Raw genomic sequence first — 16,616 nt, forward strand, 5'->3', positions numbered from 1 at the left:
GGGTATTAAAAAAAATCTTTCCTGAAGCTCACGTCTTTCTGCTTTAACCTGCTGTAATTGGTGTTCTGCGTTTTTCCTCAAGCAACGAGCCCGTGTCCACGCGGCTGCTTTAAGAGGCACCCCTCCTGTCCCACACTCGAAACGGGCAGCACGCGCAGGCCCATGTGCTTCCCCTTCTTCCTGCCTCATTGGCTCAAAGTGGGTCACGGTCCCGCCCCCAGCGCCTCCTCTCATTGGCCAAATATAGGTCAGTGTCCCGCCTCCTTCCAAAAGGAGAGGCAACTTCACAAGCTCGAACCCCTCACGCTCCTCCAGGGTCTTGGCAGATCCCGTCACTTCATTGGCGGAGCATCTCAAGGGCTCGAGATGTGATTGGCCCTTGCTTGAGGCCCGAGGGAGGCACGAGGCTGGGGTGCACTGCCCAAGAGGAGGGAGGGGGCCCAGAGGAGGGGCACGCGCTCTGGCGTCGGGTGTTTTGGTTTGGGTTTTTTTTTTCCGCGAAAGAAGTTTGCTTTGGCCACGCCTCAAGGCTGCCGCCTCCTCCTGCTCCCCTCCTCCGCCTCTGGGCGCACACCTCTGGGTGCAGATTGCAAAGCGCCTTTCCTTGCGAGAAGTGCAAAATTTTCAAGAGCCAGAGGTTCGCCCAGCTGGTACAGAAGGAGCGCGCGCCGGTGTCTCTTGGGGACTCTGAGTTGCAAAGAGACAGCTGCTTGGTCCCCACTCGCCCTGACTATAGGATCCTCCCAGGACACTCGGAAGTTGCACCTTTCTGCAGAGAGGACTGGCTGGCTCTCGGAGATCTTAGGATCTGCAGCAATCGGATACTGGAGGCTTGCACGCCACTCGCTCCCGACCCTGGGACACACTCGCCCGAACCGCAGGAGTGTGCAGGTGACTGACCTATCATCGTCGACTCTCCATGAGCTCATGAACCTAGGAGCAGGTGTCCGGCGATGGCGCGGCCTCTGAGCGACAGGACCCCGGGCCCCCTGCTGTTGGGAGGCCCGGCCGGAGCCCCCCCTTGCGGGGGAGCGTTGCTTGGGCTGCGGAGCCTTCTGCAGGGGACCAGCAAGCCCAAAGAGCCGGCCAGCTGTGAGTTCTAGTCTCACTGTCTTAAGGACTCAAATGTTGGGGTGGTGGTTCGTGGCACCTATGTGCTAGGTATCTCGTCTTTGCTAGTCCTCATTCGGTCACTCAGGTGTTTAGCCATCTCAGTCTCCCTGCGTCCATGGCCAAATCTGACACCTGGAAGGCCCAAGAGTCAAGTGCCCAGAGTCTTCCTCCATTAGGACGCAATCTAGGTGCCAGCCCCCTCTGTCTTCCCCCTAGCCTCGGAGTCTGGACCCCTAGCGTCCTGGGGAAGGGAGGGGGTGTGTCGGATGCTCACACGGTGCTGACACGGGCTTGGGCGGGGCCTCACGGGGTCACGTGGAGACTAGAGACGGGGAATGTGCCTGAGCGGTGGCGCCCCTTCCTGCCCCGAAAAGAGCGTGGGGGAGGGGATGAGGGTGCCAGCGGTGGGGGAATTACTGAGCTGTTACTTTTTCTCTCTCACCTGCCCGACCTTTCACCCATCCTGTCTCTAAATCCCTCTTTGTAAACTTGCACCTTTTGTCTCTGGGTTTTTTCTGACACTATCCTCTCTACACTTTCTCTTTCCTCTCTTTGGGTCCCTGTCGTCTTGTCCCTCTCTCTGGGACTCCCCATCCTCTGTCTGTATATCCCCTCCTCTTTCTGGGTTCCCGTTTCCCCCCTTGTCCCCACTTCTCTGGGTCTTTGCCCTATGACTCCCATCTCCTCACTTCTTTGTATTTTCGCCATGCGGGTTTCTATACTTCATCTGTGACTTGGGGTTCCTCCTGTGTGTCTCCATCCCATTCCGTCTCTCCCTGACCCACAGGTCTCCTGAAGGAAAAGGAGCGGAAGGCGACTCTGCCCTCAGCTCCCGTTCCGGCACCGGGCCTGGAAACGGCTGGCCCAGCCGATGCTCCGACTGGGGCGGTTGGTGGCGGTGGGTCCCCGCGGGGGCGCTCAGGGCCGGCGGCTGGCCCGAGTCTTTTTGCGCCGCTGCTGTGGGAACGCACTTTGCCTTTCGGCGACGTGGAGTACGTGGACCTGGACGCCTTCCTGCTGGAGCACGGGCTCCCGCCGAGCCCGCCGCCCCCCGGGGCCCTGTCGCCGGTACCCTCTCCGGCACGCACGCCCGCGCCCTCCCCGGGGCCCGGCTCTTGCGGCTCCTCTTCCCCCCGCTCGTCGCCGGGGCACGCCCCCGCGCGGGCTACGCTGGGAGCCGCCGGCGGCCACCGCGCAGGTGCGGTGAAGGGGCGGGGCTGGCGGGCAGGGGACGGGCGTCGCCGTGCTTTTAGAAGTCTGCCTGATGAGATGCCGTGATCCATTAGGGTATCTGGGCCCCCAAATGCGAGAGGGTTGTCTAGTGAGAGGCTGTATTTTTCTCTAGGACTAAGTTTTCTCATGCTCTTGGAGCCAAGACTAGAAACTCAGAACACCTTAGTTAACTGGGGAGCGGACTGTCTCAAAGTCCCTGTCCAGATTTTGGGAAACGAGATAGGACTGGACTTCAAGGACACCTAAAATGGGAGCAGGCCAGAGCTGGGCGCTAGGTTCCCGGCTCCACCCCATCCTTTCCAGTTGAGGGTGTTGCATTCTGGTTCTCAGAGTCTTGAAGCAGAGAATGTCGGGGTCCCGATTCTGGATTGTCCAGAGGGAGCTCCCCATATTCCTGCGACGGGCACCTAGGATCTTAGAATTGTGGCAAAGGGCTTGTCAGCCGGTTCCCCCACGATCCCCCTTAAGTGCGGGGTGGGGAGGTAGGATCCTTGGAGATGTTGGAGCTGATACCGAAAGGAACAAGAGGGGAGGCGACCCCCCCCCCATCAAGACAAGGAGTCTCGATGTGGGACGCCTGGGTACACCTGTCCCTGATCCGACCTCCAGGCAAAACACTGCTGCACATTCCCGCGCCACGTGAGTCCTCCTTCCCTGCTGCGCGCACGCGCTCTTCACGCGCGAGGAGGCGGGGCCGGGGAACGTGAGGGTGCGTGGGGTGGGGGGGGGAGAGAAGGGAAGCAGTCGGCCACACGTGATGCAGCCCTGAACCGGTGTCCTCGTTTGGCCCCGACTTGCCCGTTCTTAAAGGCACAGGCATCTGCTTTTTTTTTTTAAGCCAAGCTCCTGGAACCTCGAAGCAGCTTCTGCTTTTCCATCACTCTTAGGAGTGAGCCTAACAGGTTTAAACTCTGAGCATACAGAGGATTCAGTAAGTAGAACTCAGACGAGAGTGGGAGCAAAGCTAATACCGAATCTGAAGTTTGGAGGTTTTGGAAGCTGCTAGCAGACTTACGGGATGTTTGTGCCTTACTCGTAAAGGTAGAATTACTTTCATGGAGGCTGAGGGTCTTTGTCATAGGGTTGATGCTTGACCGGCAGGCTTTGTGTTAAGTGCAGAAACTGCCCAGCGGTTTCTAAGGGTGCCTCTGAAACAGCAGCCCCCAAACTGAATACTCAGGAACTCAAGTGATGTGTATTTCTCCAGGCTTGACCTCCAGGGACACACCCAGTCCTGTGGACCCAGACTCCGTGGAGGTGCTAATGACCTTTGAACCTGATCCAGCTGACCTTGCCCTGTCAAGCATTCCAGGCCATGAGACTTTTGACCCTCGGAGACACCGCTTCTCCGAGGAGGAACTGAAGCCTCAGCCAATCATGAAGAAGGCAAGGAAAGTCCAGGTGCCTGAGGAACAGAAGGTGAGCCGGTGTGAGACATGGCCTTGATCAGGAAGGAAGCTTCTCTTTGGGATGAGGTCTCAGAGCCCTATAGGCATACCTGATTCATGAGGCTCCTAGGGACAGGCTTTGTCCTGAGAGTCACCGAGATGGTGTCACTGTGGAGTCCAGTCACACGGACCTAGAACCCCCATGTGGATCAGAGACCTCGTTGCCTGCTACAGCTTTCTTTAGCCTCCTATTAGCTTCTCAGCAGCTGGCCTGGCTGGGGCTGACATAGACAGCCTGGGGCCTGGAAGTCACCTGTTACCAGCCATGTTCTAATTTGTGGGAGTTTCAGCAGCAAATGAATCCTAACGTTCTGGTTTTGCTCTTATTGGGGTCTCTGCTAGCGAAGAAGGCTTCTCTCACGTCTTTGCCACGACCTTGTATTATAGCCATCCAGCATCCAGTTCCCTCTTAAGTGGCGTTTTCTTCTTCAGCACTCAGCTGTTGCTAGGGAATGTGAATGAGTCCTGGCAGGCTGGGACCTTTAATTAGGAAGCTGGGTGGAGGACCCTTGGAATAATCCTCAGGGGAAGCATGAGCCTCCAGCTCTTCCTTCAGTTAGGTACTGGAGGGAGAAAGGGGAGGGCAGACAGCCCCCATCCATCAGTAAGGGCAGAAGGAAAGAGACTGGGTCGGATCATTGGGTCTACTTACAGCTCGTATTTACTTACTGAGATGAGGTTGCCTTGGCAACCAGGACATCAAACCCCATGGGGAGGGGGTGCTAACCAAGCTTTTCTTAGCAACCAGGGTCTGGAAAGGTGATGTTGTAGGGCAGTGTGCTCTTCCATGGGATAAGCCCCTTAGACCCTGAAGGTCTCGTTGCTAGGTAACAAACATCCATAGCAACCAGCTTTCCATAGGTCCTTGTCAAGTGGGAGGCTTGCTCTGCACAGTGGAGAATTGAAGACCAGGTCTGCTTTTTTACGTATGTGTGCCTGGAATCTATCTCGCGTTTTACTTTCTGCTAGGGATCTGCTCTTAGCAGGTAGGGCAGTAGACAGCAGAACCTTGGGTACCTATCCCAGCATAGACATTTAGGTCTTATGCTGTGGGAGTGTTTCCAAACCTGCCACTTGTTCCTTTGTTGGTTCTCAGTGCCTTTCCACTCCTCTGTCCCCAGGATGAGAAGTATTGGAGCCGAAGGTACAAGAACAATGAGGCAGCCAAGAGGTCTCGAGATGCACGAAGACTCAAAGAGAATCAGATATCGGTGCGGGCAGCTTTCCTGGAGAAGGAGAATGCCCTATTGCGGCAGGAGGTGGTGGCTGTGCGACAGGAGCTGTCCCATTACCGCGCTGTCCTTTCACGCTACCAGGCCCAGCATGGGACACTGTGAGGCTCCTTCCACCCTGCCTGGGCAGTGCCCGATTCCTTACTCAGACTTGCACCTGGCACTCTTCCTCCCTCCTTGTTCCGTGGCCGATAGTCTGGCCAGCTAGGTGACCCCAGGGACGTCATGATACAGACAAATACATTTATATTTTTAAGAAAAAGCTAGCCTTCTCCCACCTCCCTCTTGGGGGTGGGGAGGGTCCTGTGTGTGCTCTTAGCACTTCGGGGAACCTGTCTACCCAACCGCCTCCGCCAACACAATCCTGAATAAATCTTGAGAACCCAGGAGACAGCTCTTGTGGGGGACAAAGCAGCTACTGGCTCTGAGTACAAAGCCAGCGGCAGCGCAAGTTGGGTAAAGGACAGATGTCACTGAAAGGACCGTCTGGTGGAAGGGCGACGAAGAGAGCGACGCTTTTATTGCATAGACCTTTTCAATTGCTTTTTAGACCAGGGACACACAAGACATACAACATGAGAAGTGAATTTCCCACCCCCAACCGGCAAGGGGTGGACCATTAGTGCAAATCCTGGGAGGGGGGACCTGCCCCTCAAGGGCTGATTGGCCCGTCAAACGGAGGCACCGAGTAGGCAAGAAACCCTGGCTGGCCAATGAGCTGAGGCCTCGCTTGCTCATACATTCCAGGCCCCATCATTGGACAGCAAAGAAGGCAGGCCCCACCCTCAGCCGCTAGGTCCTCTGGGAATTGAGGGTCAGGACCAGTATCCACCCCTGCTACTGTGAATCCTGGTATCCCTTCTACCTATAAAAGCCAGGCCATATACCATGATACTGTGGTCCCACCACCTTGTAATATTTCAGGCTCCTTTAAGTTTACGGCTTTTGACCCGCAGGCCCAGTGAGCAGCGTGGCGAGACTGGGATGCACCTGCGCCTGCATTGGCCCGTACTCCACTAGCTCCCCGTCCACAGTGAGCACGCCACGAGGCGTGAGTGGCTCAAGGCGGAAAGCTCGAGCTGCAGCATAGCTCAGGTGCGGGCAGCCCAGGCTGAAGTGGTTTCCGTGCTCCATGGCCAGCAAAATACGCAGTAGTGCAGCTCGTGAAATGCCGCTGCGCACCCAGCACAGGTGCACCACGCCGTCATCAAATCGAGCATGTGGGGCGGCCACCAGGTCTGCACCGAGGTGGCTGGGCAAGATGGCCAACATGAGCACAAACTCGCCCTCTATTGTCACCCAGTCTGGGGGCAGTGGAGAGCCCAGGGGAGGGAGCAGGTGGTCAGATGGGCCCCAGGTGGAGACTTTTGGAGTATTGGAGGTGGGAGGCGGGGACCCCGAGGATGCTGGCATTTCTGGGGGCGCTTCACTGATGGGTGAAAGCTGAGCTGTTTTGGGAGAATTGGGGGGTGAAGGAAGCAGTGGGTCTGGGGACAGAGGTGCGTCTCCAGCTCCCCCCCAGTCTCCAGTCAGTTCTGGACCACCACCATTGAGGGAAAGACCAGGTAGAGGTTCAGGAGAGCCAGGGGAGGCCAAGGCAGGTTGGGGCAGGGGCAGGGGCAGGTCAGACACTGAACGATGTAGGGGCGAGTGGGTGGCAGCTGGAGCTGGGGCTGGGGCCAAGACTAGTTCTGACTTGGCTCGAGGCAGGCTATGGCCTGGGATGGGCAAAGCTGGCTCTGTGGTAGCGGGGAGGTAGGAGAGGCGTCCACGGTAGGTATGCAATGTGGCCAGGCCTAGCACTGCACCCAGTGTGAATCGAGCACTGCCCAGGGCCCTGAAACGCTCGCTGTGAATGTCCACATCTGACAGGAATCCCCAGGCCACTGACAGGAAGGAAAAACAGCGGGATCCTGAGGCTAGCGTGACGGAGAGCAGGTCCAGAGGCTTGCTGCCGCCGCGGCAGAGAAGCAGCGAGCAGTTGAGCAGCAGGTCAACACCGACAGCAGGCTCAAACCTTCACGGCCAGAGACGGGTGTCACAGGGGAAAGAGCAATGGGGTGGGGGTGACAGCCGGGGAAAAGGAAGGCGCGCCCACCAGGGAGCCATGCCCGCTAACAGGAAGAGGGGCAGGAAGCTGAAATGTCGCGGGACCCTGTAGCTCCAGACTCATCCCTCTCTTCAGCAGGTATCCCTGCTGTCTCAGAAGCCGTCAACGTACCCGCCATGGTGGTTAACCGCCCCAGCTAGGGCATTGCCGGAACCGCAGGGGAGGACCCCAATGGGCATCCGCACGGCATCTTTCCAGTCTGGACGATCAAGGAGCCCGTTCAGCACCTGTGGTTGGGATAGGGCTGCCTGGGTCCTCGTTACCCTCTCTGGTTACCCCCAGGGCAGGGTTAGGGTGTTTGTGGCTTTACCTCATAAAGCAACCCATCTCCAGAAACAGTGACGATGCCTTCCCACTCAGTGAGGCTCAACCCCTGGACCAGCTCACGGGCATGGTTCTGTCGTTCTAAGTAGACAAATAAAAGGGTTAGTCAAGAAGCCTCCTCATCCCGCCACTCCCCTCCGGAAGATCCCAGAGTATCCCTCCCCACCCTACCCCAAAGCCCCTACCTGTCTGTATGAGGTTAAAGGACAGTCCAGCCTCGGAGATCATGGGCACCACGTGGTCCATACAGCGCTGCCAGGCCAGGCCCCGCCCCCCAAAAGGATTAACCAATATAAGCAGCCTTGGCCTCCGGGGCAGCAGTTCAGGGGTGATTTCTAAGGAAATCAAGAGAGAAAGAAAAGGCTGACATGCCAGAGGCCAGAAACCAGAGCTCCTCCTCTTGATAAAGGAACCCCAAGGAGACTTGATAAGTCAAGGGCAGGTGCCCAGGGCCTGCTGGGAGTTTCCCTTCTGCCACCTGGCCGGTGTGGGCAGCCCAGGTTTCTCACTGGTGCTGAGATAAAGGGTTGGTTGTGAAAACAACTATGTGCCCTTTGAGCTCATATGTGGGAGGTGGAGAAAGAAGCCTTGATCCCTCAGCCCTGTTAACAAGCTCTGGGGCCTGGGAGGCACACACAGGAAGTGGGGCCCTGGGTGAGGAAGGCTCTGCTGGGAAGCGCCCTCCCTGTGGAGACCTGTGTGTAGCTCTCACCCCCCCCCCCCAGTCAGCCTCCCCGTCACTCATCTGTGGTCCAGGGAGGGTCAGACAGTACAGCCTAGAGCAAAAGACCTCAGTCTTCTGAGAAAGACCCAGAACGACACAAGGAAAGAGACAGAAACCCCCTTGTGACTCTTGCCCCGCATCTCACCCTGCTCCCCAGACAGAGGTACTCCTCGAAGGAGACACATGAGGGCAGTAGCCCAGCGCTGGGCCTCTGCACGGTTCTCCTCGTAAGTGGCCGCGCCATCAGCCCGGAAGGTCCGAATAGCTCTGCATCGGCCCCGGCGCCGGCACCGTGGGTAGGTGTAGACACAGAAGTAGGCTGCAGTGTCTGAGGGACTGCGGCTCTGCAGAGTGCCACAGCCTGAGACCTCTGACAGAGGGACTAGGCCATTACGGGGCCGGGCTTCTGGCTTTGGGCGCAGCCGCTGTATGTGCAGGGCTTGCACTGTAAGGGTGAGAGCAAACCGGGGGCCATGGGCTGGGTAGGAACCAAACTCGCCATGCAGGATTGGAGTACTGGAAGCCAGTGGCAGTGCTGGTGGTGGGGCCATGACTTCAGCCCTGTCCCAAGCACTTCTAGACCCCTGGCTTGTGGTCAGCTTCTGGTCCAGCTTCTGTGGGGAGGAAGACAATGGTCAGAGTCCTGCAACCTCGCCGTGGGTGGGGAGGGGCTGTGAGAAGGAGACAGTATGGGAAGGGAGCACCATAGACAGACTCAGAAGAGCATGGGGAGACCACATGAGGCAGGACAGAAAGCATGGACACACTTACCTATCTTTCAGGACTCTGTATGCAACAACTAGTTAACAGCCAGCGATACCTTATTACCGGAAACAACCCCACCCACAGAGAAACAACAAAAAACCCACACCAATCAGAAGACAAGAAAGAGCAGGGCCATGGTGGCGCACGCCTTTAATCCCAGCCCTCAGGAGGCAGAGGCAGGCGGATCTCTGAATTAGCAGCCAGCCTGATCTACAAAGCAAGTTCCAGGACAGCCAGGGATACGCAGAGAAACACTGTCTTGACCCTCCCCCCCCAAAAGTGGCCAAAGCCTAAGTAAGATACATGGTATACTGGGTGATGGCAAGGGCTCGAGGGAAGGGGAACAAGACACAAAGGGAAATTGCATGATAGAGACAGGAAAAAATAGGCTGAGACAGAAAGACACCATCCCCTCCCACACACTGAGTCACTGTAGGTAGAGAGTGGAGAACCATGCAGACACACAGGCACAGAGAAGGAAGGGACAACTCTAAGAAGCAGGAAACACAGGCCAATAGGACACTTAAAAGTTTCTCACCCCAATGAAGAAAGCAACAGACAGGAGAGAACGGGCATGACACCCAGAGCAGTCAGAGGGCAGCCACATGGGAGTGACCAAGGGAGTGGCCGGCCACCAGCTGGTTTGTCGGGAAGCACTAACCTGGCTGGTCAGCCGCCTTCTCTTCTAGAAGAGGGTGGGAGCCAGGGCTGAGCCCCTTCTGCTGTGCAGAAGGTCCAACCACTTAACTGCTCGCCTCTGGGCAATCTTACCCCGTCACCTGGGACACGCCCCCATGGACACTGTCTCTTGGGATCTACTTCTGTCCGCTCGCTGCCCTGGGCCGCTCTCTTAATGCCCAGGTTATCTACCCCGCCCTCAAACCTCCCTCAAACCAGATACCAGCACAGAGTCCTATACATGCTCCATTCTGGGTTGGGTCTCGGCCTCCCGGGACTCCAGATTTGGGCCTCCATCCACAGGTTCCCGGCTGTCCGCTCCGTCTGTCCCTGGTGTGTACCCTTACTCCAGGGCCGCAACGCAGGCCCGGGTCTGGGTCTCTATCCCAGGCATGGCCCTGGTTTGTTTCCAGATCCCACCAAGTGTTTCGTCTGGGCCTGAGTGTCCGCCCCTCTAGGGTCATCCGGAACCCCACAACCTGCGCGCACGCCGCGTCCTCCCGGCCGCCCCTCCAGAGTCAGCACTACCGCCCCCATCAGATCTAGGGGTGGGGGAAGGGTGTGCGCCCGCCCAGCCAATGCCTGCGCAGCCAGTCTAAGCCGCACTAATGAGAGAGCAGGGAGGCGGAGCCATCCGCCTCCGGAACTACGCGACGAGACCTGACCGGTCGAGTGAGGAAACCGGGAGGGGCTACAGCCAAGCAAGGAGGCCCCATCATAACTGAGGGCTCACACGCAGCAAAGGTAAGGACGTGGTTCGAGGCAAAGCTTAACTCGCCATCTTTGTTGAGGTCAAAATGGCCTGTCCCAACAGAGTTTAAAAAAAGAAAAGGGGCGTGGGGAAGGAGTTCTTCCACTGCAGAGAACAACTCTAGTTAATGTTGGTAACAGGGAGAGACAGAGCAAAGCAGAGATAGAAACAAAGAAATGAAAACATTAAGACTGGGGTTGGTGTGGTGGTACCTTGTAATTCTAGTACTTGGGAGGCTAAGGCCGAGGCACGTAGTGTAGGTCTGCCATTGCTGCGCATATGTGACAGTTATGTGACAACTTGTGTCGAACAATGTAACAGTAACAAACCATAGGAGGAGACAGTTCTGAATAACAACCAGAATGGGGAAGCTCATTAATTTACAACCTCTTTAGCTTGGACTCCAGCCGTTGAGGAGGCAGAGTGAGGTTAACATCTGCCCAGGAAACCACCATGTGACAAGACAGAGCCCGGAGAGGCAGGAGGGAGAAAGCTTTGGAAGCCCAGGGGAAAGAAAAAAGATGTTGACAAAGACAGGCAAGACATGGTGAAATGAAAACAAAGAGCAAAAGAGTGGACAGCTGGGGACTGGCAGAACTTGAGAGACGACGGCGTGTGTGTGCGTGTGTGTGTGTGCGTGCACGCGTGTGTGCACCTGTCCAAATGCACCTCCCACACGTGTGGCGAGGCCCGCTCACTGAGCTGCACTCTCACAAGGCAGGGACAAAGCTTCACAGACATGGCCGGATAAGCACGTGCTGCATTCAATCCCTAGCAGCAACAGCCCCAGATGAGTGCTAAAGAGGGGGGCGGACCCCAGTGAAATGGGGACTGGGGACACAACCACTGAGCTCTGAGAACAATTAAGGCAGAAACCATGACCAAAGGGGAAGGGGCTGAGACCTCAGCGGAGAAAGGGAACAAGAAAGGGGAAGTGCTGGCTCACAAAGTCTCCTGCGCTCACCCAGAAGAGCCTCAGTTCACTGTGTCAGAGAAGAGGGCTGCTCACGCTGCCCGAGGGGAGGTCTAAGGCGGATAATAGAGACTCTGGGGCACTGTGGTTCCTTTAGTACAGTTCCTCATGCTGTGCTGACCCCAACCCTCAAAATTATTTTTGTTGCGACTTGATAGCTGTAATTTTGCTGTCAGAAATTGTAATGTAGCCAGGCGGTGGTGGTGCACGCCTTTAATCCCAGCAGATCTCTGTGTGTTCAAGGCCAGCCTGGTCTACAAGAGCTAGTTCCAGGACAGGCACCAATATCTCATATGCAACCCCTGCGAAACGGTCCAGGAGGGGCGACCACACATTGAGAACCATGGCTCTAGCTAGAGCCTTACCTGGTTCCATTGCCCCTTGGATTCATGGTGTCCGGTGGGCAGCCAGATCTCTGCTCTGTCACAGCAGGGCCTGAGCCCAGCACAGGAGGTTACACAGGAGTGTCTGGGTGGAAACTTCTGCCTTCTCACTGTGCAGTCCCAGGTTGCAGCTCTGAAGACCAAGGGTACATTGCAGGCTCAGGGTCCCAGAGCCAACATCTCCCATCCAGCTAGCCCACCTTGTCCTCCCAAGTCCAGTAACTGATTCTACCTAGCACTGCGAACAAAGTGTTGACTGAATGCTTAGAGACCGACACGACCAGGGAAGACACCCTGTTAGGATTATTATCACGAGGAAAAACATAGAAAAGTGACTTACCCAAGGTCATAATTTTAAACAACAGAGTCAGGCGCTGTAAAACTGTGGTCCCAGCTGTAGGAACCAGCCATAACAAGCTAAATAGAAACAGACCACCCAAAGGAAGTTCTTTACTTCCAACCATTATCATCTGCCAGTGTAGGACTCAGCCACCAAAAGTTTAATGGAGGCCTGGGTGTCCGCAGTTTACCCTGAAGCAATACCTGGTTGCAGGAACTGAGATTACCCAGCACCACCCAAAAACGGACCATCCAAAGGAAATTTCTAACTTTCCAACTGCTGTAGATAGGACCACTTGCCAGGACACCCCTAGACAGATGTCAGCCAGTCAGGGGCCCTGAACCTGAGGAAACCCCTCACCCCACCTTTACTACTATAAAACCCCAACTCTAAGTGAGTTTGGGGCTCTCCGTTTATTCCAATACGTTGGACATGTGGAGAGACTGAGTTTGCAAACTTGTATAAAGTAAAGGCTCTTTCTTTTACACATGGGACTCGGTCTCCCTGTTCGCTTTTGGGGGACTTCGCGGATTTGGGCATAACACCAGCTACATGGGAGGCTGAGGCAGAACGACTGAATCAAGCCAGGATGGTCGGCTTTGTGAAACCTTGACTTAAAAAAAAATGACAAAAACAAAAACCAGCCTAGTCTGAGTAGTTGCCAATTTTCCTCTCTCTCTCCTTCGGCAGAGGATTCCCTGGGCTTTTCTCCTTCTCACCCCCCCCCACCCCCGCCATGGTCTCTAGCTCTTTCTCTCCGGGGCAGTTCACTCCTCAGGAGCCTGTTATCCAGCCTTTCCACCCCAGATCCGATCCCGGCAGAGGCTCCGCATGCCTTCTCCGCACATAAATACTTTGTATATCGAAAATGTTGCGCCAGTTCAAACTGACTGGTCGAGAAAACAAACAAAAAAAAAAAGAAAGAAAAATATGTTCTCTGAGGAAGGAAACTAAGGAGAGATCGGGGAAGAGCCCACTGGGGGCAGGGGAAAAGCTGAGCCCGTATGGGGTGGGGGTAACTATAGGTTGAATTGCAGAAGAAAGTCTCAGGTTAGAGACCTTGTAGGGCTTCCTGAACTTCAGTTGCGTCCATTAAACTAAGCATAAGGGAAAGGCAGCTGCGGATTTAAGGAAATTTCCGGAAATGTGAGATTAGCTTTTTCTTCAGGCCGGGACAAGCCTCACCTCGAAAACACAGCCCACCCGGTCCTCCGGGAGCCACCGAGAAGCGGTCGGCCTGAGGCCAGAGCGTCACCGCGAGCTTCCTCCTGCTAACTCCAAGCATATCTCTCGCTCTCGGGTCCCTGAAGAATACAGAGAACAGGGACTGGGTCAGGCTAGACAGGCTCTCTGCGTGCCGGCCCTTTTCTCTGGTGTCGCATTGTTTTCTCTTCGGTGGTTCTGTGGGACTCTGTAATGGGTCATCCACTATACCATAGAGAAACCCAGGTTGCGGTAGAGCGACGCGTCGCGCCCATGTGACGTCACCAACACACCACAGAGATACGCTCCTCGGGGTAGAGCGTCCTGCGCGCGTCACGAGTGCGTCCCGCAGGGAGCCCTTTCCCCGCCCACTCCGGCGGAGTTCTGTCTTTCCGGACCAGGCCGTGCAGGAGGCGCCATCATGGTGAGCTCGCCTAGTGGCGCTCTCGGCTGTCCCATCCGCTGCCATCCTCAGCGGAGCTGGGACGCAGCGCGCCGGAGGGGTGCGGGTGGCCGCGGCTAGTGCCGAGCAAGGCCGGGGGATTAGTAGGGGCCTCCGGCCGGGACGTGGCGCCGCCGCCAGCGGCGTCCGGCCACGGGCACCTTCCGAGGCTCTTCTGAAGTTTTGCTCTGTAGCCCAGGCTCCCAGGGAGCCAGTCTGGCCTCGAACTCACGGCAGACCCGTTGCCCCGGCCTCCTCACAACGGAGAGTGGAGTTGTGTGTTCCGGGTTTGGGCTGTGGTAACTGGGACAGGGACAGTGCCCGCTGTCTTTTCGAGCGGAAGGGGCTGTAGTAATCCCGTCCATGCCCTGTGAGTGGGGGAGACGTTCGCGAAGGTGCAGGTTAAACCGTGCTGTTAGCACTTAAGTAACTACTGTTCGGCAAAGAGCGGGATAAAATCAGCATCTGGCCTTCCTAGGACTGTTTTGAAGTAGATAACAAAGTCTCACTTGGTCGTACATAAAGATATTTACGTGTCCAGAATGGACTTTTGGCTTCTTTTGACTATTTTCCAGATTTGGGGTCTGTTTTGAGAGCATTCTTGTGAGGATCTGAACCCCCACCCGTACTGGGCATAGAACCCAGGATCTTAATGTGATAAGCGTGTGCTAGGTAGACTGAGCATTTTGTACATCTTAGGTTTTATTCCAAGTCAGATTTCCCTGAGTTTTGAGAGTTTGGGAGGAATGATCCCATATCGTGGGTGGGTAATGTCAAGTAGGAGCACCGTCCTCCCCAGTTTTAATCCCCCCTGGGTCCTTTTGGGATTTTTTGTTGTTTGCGGAACTTGCTGGCAGTAATTCCAGGCCCATTGCTGTGTCTCGCTACTCTGGACCACTAAGATGAGATTTGAACTTTTATATTACGAGTATTTGAAACTGCTTGGTGGTGGGCCTGGGGTTTGACTTATTGACTGAATAGCCTGAACGATAAGTAACAATTTCATTATGTAAGTCAATCAAAGGTAAAGGGCAGCCAGGCAGTGGTGGCACCCGCCTTTAACCTGAGCACTTGGGAGGCAGAGGCAGGCGGATCTCTTGAAGACAGCCCTGTCTTGGAAAAGAAAAGTTTTGATGTGGGGCAGTTATCTCGGTTAGGCATTGGCTCCATAACATTCTTTGACCTCCCCACAGGGTGTTGACATCCGCCACAACAAGGACCGAAAGGTTCGGCGCAAGGAGCCCAAGAGCCAGGACATCTACCTGCGGCTGCTGGTCAAGGTAAGCTTCCAGATGCCCATTGGATCGGGAGGGTAGGCCAGAAGTTGGACAGGATGGGTTTGGAGGGTGGCCGTCATGTGATCGCTCTTCTCACCCCCCACCCCCAGCTGTACAGGTTTCTGGCCAGGCGAACCAACTCCACCTTCAATCAGGTTGTGCTGAAAAGGTTATTCATGAGTCGCACCAACCGGCCACCTCTGTCCCTGTCCCGGATGGTTAGTACCTGGGCAGGGGAACTGGGTCTGGAGTGGGTGCTTGACACCAGACATCACAGGGCTCCCCTGTGCTTGGGCTCCGCTTTGCCGCCCCAAGTGACAGTCACTTGTGCTTTTCTCCCTGGGCGTTTCTCTGCCTTGGCTGACTGCTGGTGCTTCCTGTCTGTGTTCCAGTGCTGACTGCAGGGAGAGAAAGATGGGATTCCAGGCCTCTAGTGAGGCCTTCAGAGTGACTTAACCTGTTTACTCCTCTCAGATCCGAAAGATGAAGCTTCCCGGTCGAGAAAACAAGACGGCTGTGGTTGTGGGGACGGTCACAGATGACGTGAGGATTCTCGATGTGCCCAAACTGAAGGTAAATGACCAGCGAGGAACCAGAGAACATCTCTCCAGCCAAACTCAGGCTTTGCTGTGGGTGCTCACAGCATGCCATTCCCTCACCATTGTGTGTGGTGCTTGGATTCCCTTTAGCCCTAAAGCATGGGGGTGTTGGCAGTTGGGTGTCAAGAGTCTGCTGTGTGAGGGTTTCCGCAGCTCCTGTTGTCTGCCCCCTCAGGTGTGTGCACTGCGGGTGAGCAGCCGGGCCCGAAGTCGCATCCTCAAGGCTGGGGGTAAGATCCTCACCTTTGACCAGCTGGCCTTGGAGTCTCCCAAGGGCCGTGGCACTGTGCTCCTGTCTGGTAAGTAAGGGCTGCTTTGGCGTGCCAAGGTTTGGGGAGCCTTCTGTCGTCAAGAGTTCCTGGTCTCTGCTTAACCTCTCCTTCCCTGGCCAGGACCTCGGAAGGGCCGAGAGGTGTACCGGCATTTTGGCAAGGCCCCAGGAACCCCACACAGCCATACCAAGTGAGTATCAGGCTAAGGACTCAGGCTTTGTCCCCTGTGTAGCTTTTAGCTGCAGTGGCTGGTAGGGGGTTGTCACAGCTAAGGGCTACCCAGAGCCTGTGCCAAACTCTTGATTGGCATGTGGTCCCATGAAAGCTCTCCTAGCCCAGAAGAGGTTCCCAGCATTACAGGAACAGGCCCTGTTGGCCTCTGTGAGCTGGGCTTCTCTGACCCATACCTTCTCCCCACAGACCCTATGTCCGCTCCAAGGGCCGGAAGTTTGAACGTGCCAGAGGCAGAAGGGCCAGCCGCGGCTACAAAAACTAACCCTGGATCTTACTGTTATTAAAAGGCTTTGGATGTTGATGGTCCTGTGTGTTCATTAAGTTAGGATGGGGTGGGATGAATTGAGAGCCACCAGTGAGTGGTGGCAGAACATTTGATTGGCAGTCAGTACAGGCCCAGCTCTGGGGAGGGGCAGTGTGCAGCCTCTGCCTGTGGTTAGAGCTCCGCCTATGCTGACTATCAGGTGTCTGCTTCCTCCTAAGATTAGTCTTTCCCCCTGGTGCTTGGGGTGTGG

At 55.9% G+C, this 16,616-nt stretch overlaps 3 protein-coding genes across 14 annotated transcripts; 2 read left to right on the forward strand and 1 right to left on the reverse strand.

Annotated features, from left to right (window-relative positions):
* Positions 1-341: 341 nt before the first annotated feature.
* On the forward strand, positions 342-5,413 carry Dbp (D-box binding PAR bZIP transcription factor). 7 transcript variants are annotated; one of them, XM_075952589.1, is made up of 4 exons: positions 349-891; positions 1,901-2,311; positions 3,554-3,765; positions 4,916-5,288. In XM_075952589.1, exons 3-4 carry the CDS (start codon positions 3,610-3,612, stop codon positions 5,129-5,131), a joined length of 372 nt encoding a protein of 123 aa, XP_075808704.1. In that variant the 5' UTR covers positions 349-891; positions 1,901-2,311; positions 3,554-3,609; the 3' UTR covers positions 5,132-5,288. The 7 variants fall into 7 exon arrangements, with proteins under 7 accessions (XP_075808706.1, XP_075808704.1, XP_075808705.1 ...); XM_075952590.1 differs by having other exon boundaries at positions 812-1,092; XM_075952591.1 differs by lacking the exon at positions 1,901-2,311 and having other exon boundaries at positions 342-891; positions 4,916-5,413.
* A 100-nt stretch (positions 5,414-5,513) lies between these two features.
* On the reverse strand, positions 5,514-13,526 carry Sphk2 (sphingosine kinase 2). Of its 6 annotated transcripts, XM_075952585.1 has the most exons (7): positions 13,260-13,526; positions 11,717-11,867; positions 8,330-8,798; positions 7,646-7,795; positions 7,447-7,541; positions 7,248-7,363; positions 5,514-7,043 (listed from the first exon to the last, which is right to left on the reverse strand). In XM_075952585.1, exons 3-7 carry the CDS (start codon positions 8,733-8,735, stop codon positions 5,963-5,965), a joined length of 1,848 nt encoding a protein of 615 aa, XP_075808700.1. In that variant the 5' UTR covers positions 8,736-8,798; positions 11,717-11,867; positions 13,260-13,526; the 3' UTR covers positions 5,514-5,962. The 6 variants fall into 6 exon arrangements, with proteins under 6 accessions (XP_075808700.1, XP_075808703.1, XP_075808701.1 ...); XM_075952588.1 differs by lacking the exon at positions 11,717-11,867 and having other exon boundaries at positions 13,260-13,519; XM_075952586.1 differs by lacking the exons at positions 11,717-11,867; positions 13,260-13,526 and adding an exon at positions 9,611-10,190.
* A 73-nt stretch (positions 13,527-13,599) lies between these two features.
* Rpl18 (ribosomal protein L18) lies at positions 13,600-16,402 on the forward strand. Its single transcript, XM_075952597.1, has 7 exons — positions 13,600-13,701; positions 14,913-14,999; positions 15,107-15,214; positions 15,471-15,569; positions 15,771-15,894; positions 15,988-16,057; positions 16,288-16,402. Exons 1-7 carry the CDS (start codon positions 13,699-13,701, stop codon positions 16,361-16,363), a joined length of 567 nt encoding a protein of 188 aa, XP_075808712.1. The 5' UTR covers positions 13,600-13,698; the 3' UTR covers positions 16,364-16,402.
* Positions 16,403-16,616: the final 214 nt, after the last annotated feature.

The sequence above is a fragment of the Microtus pennsylvanicus genome, chromosome 18 (genome assembly GCF_037038515.1).
Source record: "Microtus pennsylvanicus isolate mMicPen1 chromosome 18, mMicPen1.hap1, whole genome shotgun sequence".
Lineage (NCBI taxonomy): Eukaryota > Metazoa > Chordata > Mammalia > Rodentia > Cricetidae > Microtus > Microtus pennsylvanicus.

What these genes read in the sequence shown, in the direction of transcription:
- Dbp (XM_075952590.1), top strand. Translation starts at nt 954, where the DNA reads ATGGCGCGGCCTCTGAGCGACAGGACCCCGGGCCCCCTGCTGTTGGGA. An exon ending in CGCCGGCGGCCACCGCGCAG is followed by an intron (nt 2,312 to 3,553) that starts GTGCGGTGAAGG and finishes GTATTTCTCCAG; the next exon opens with GCTTGACCTCCAGGGACACA. An exon ending in AGGTGCCTGAGGAACAGAAG is followed by an intron (nt 3,766 to 4,915) that starts GTGAGCCGGTGT and finishes CTCTGTCCCCAG; the next exon opens with GATGAGAAGTATTGGAGCCG.
- Rpl18 (XM_075952597.1), top strand. An exon ending in CTCTGTCCCTGTCCCGGATG is followed by an intron (nt 15,215 to 15,470) that starts GTTAGTACCTGG and finishes TACTCCTCTCAG; the next exon opens with ATCCGAAAGATGAAGCTTCC. An exon ending in TCGATGTGCCCAAACTGAAG is followed by an intron (nt 15,570 to 15,770) that starts GTAAATGACCAG and finishes CTGCCCCCTCAG; the next exon opens with GTGTGTGCACTGCGGGTGAG.
- Sphk2 (XM_075952583.1), bottom strand. Translation starts at nt 9,556, where the DNA reads ATGTGGCTGCCCTCTGACTGCTCTGGGTGTCATGCCCGTTCTCTCCTG. An exon ending in CTTTAACCTCATACAGACAG is followed by an intron (nt 7,542 to 7,645) that starts GTAGGGGCTTTG and finishes TTGTCTACTTAG; the next exon opens with AACGACAGAACCATGCCCGT. An exon ending in GAGATGGGTTGCTTTATGAG is followed by an intron (nt 7,364 to 7,446) that starts GTAAAGCCACAA and finishes TCCCAACCACAG; the next exon opens with GTGCTGAACGGGCTCCTTGA.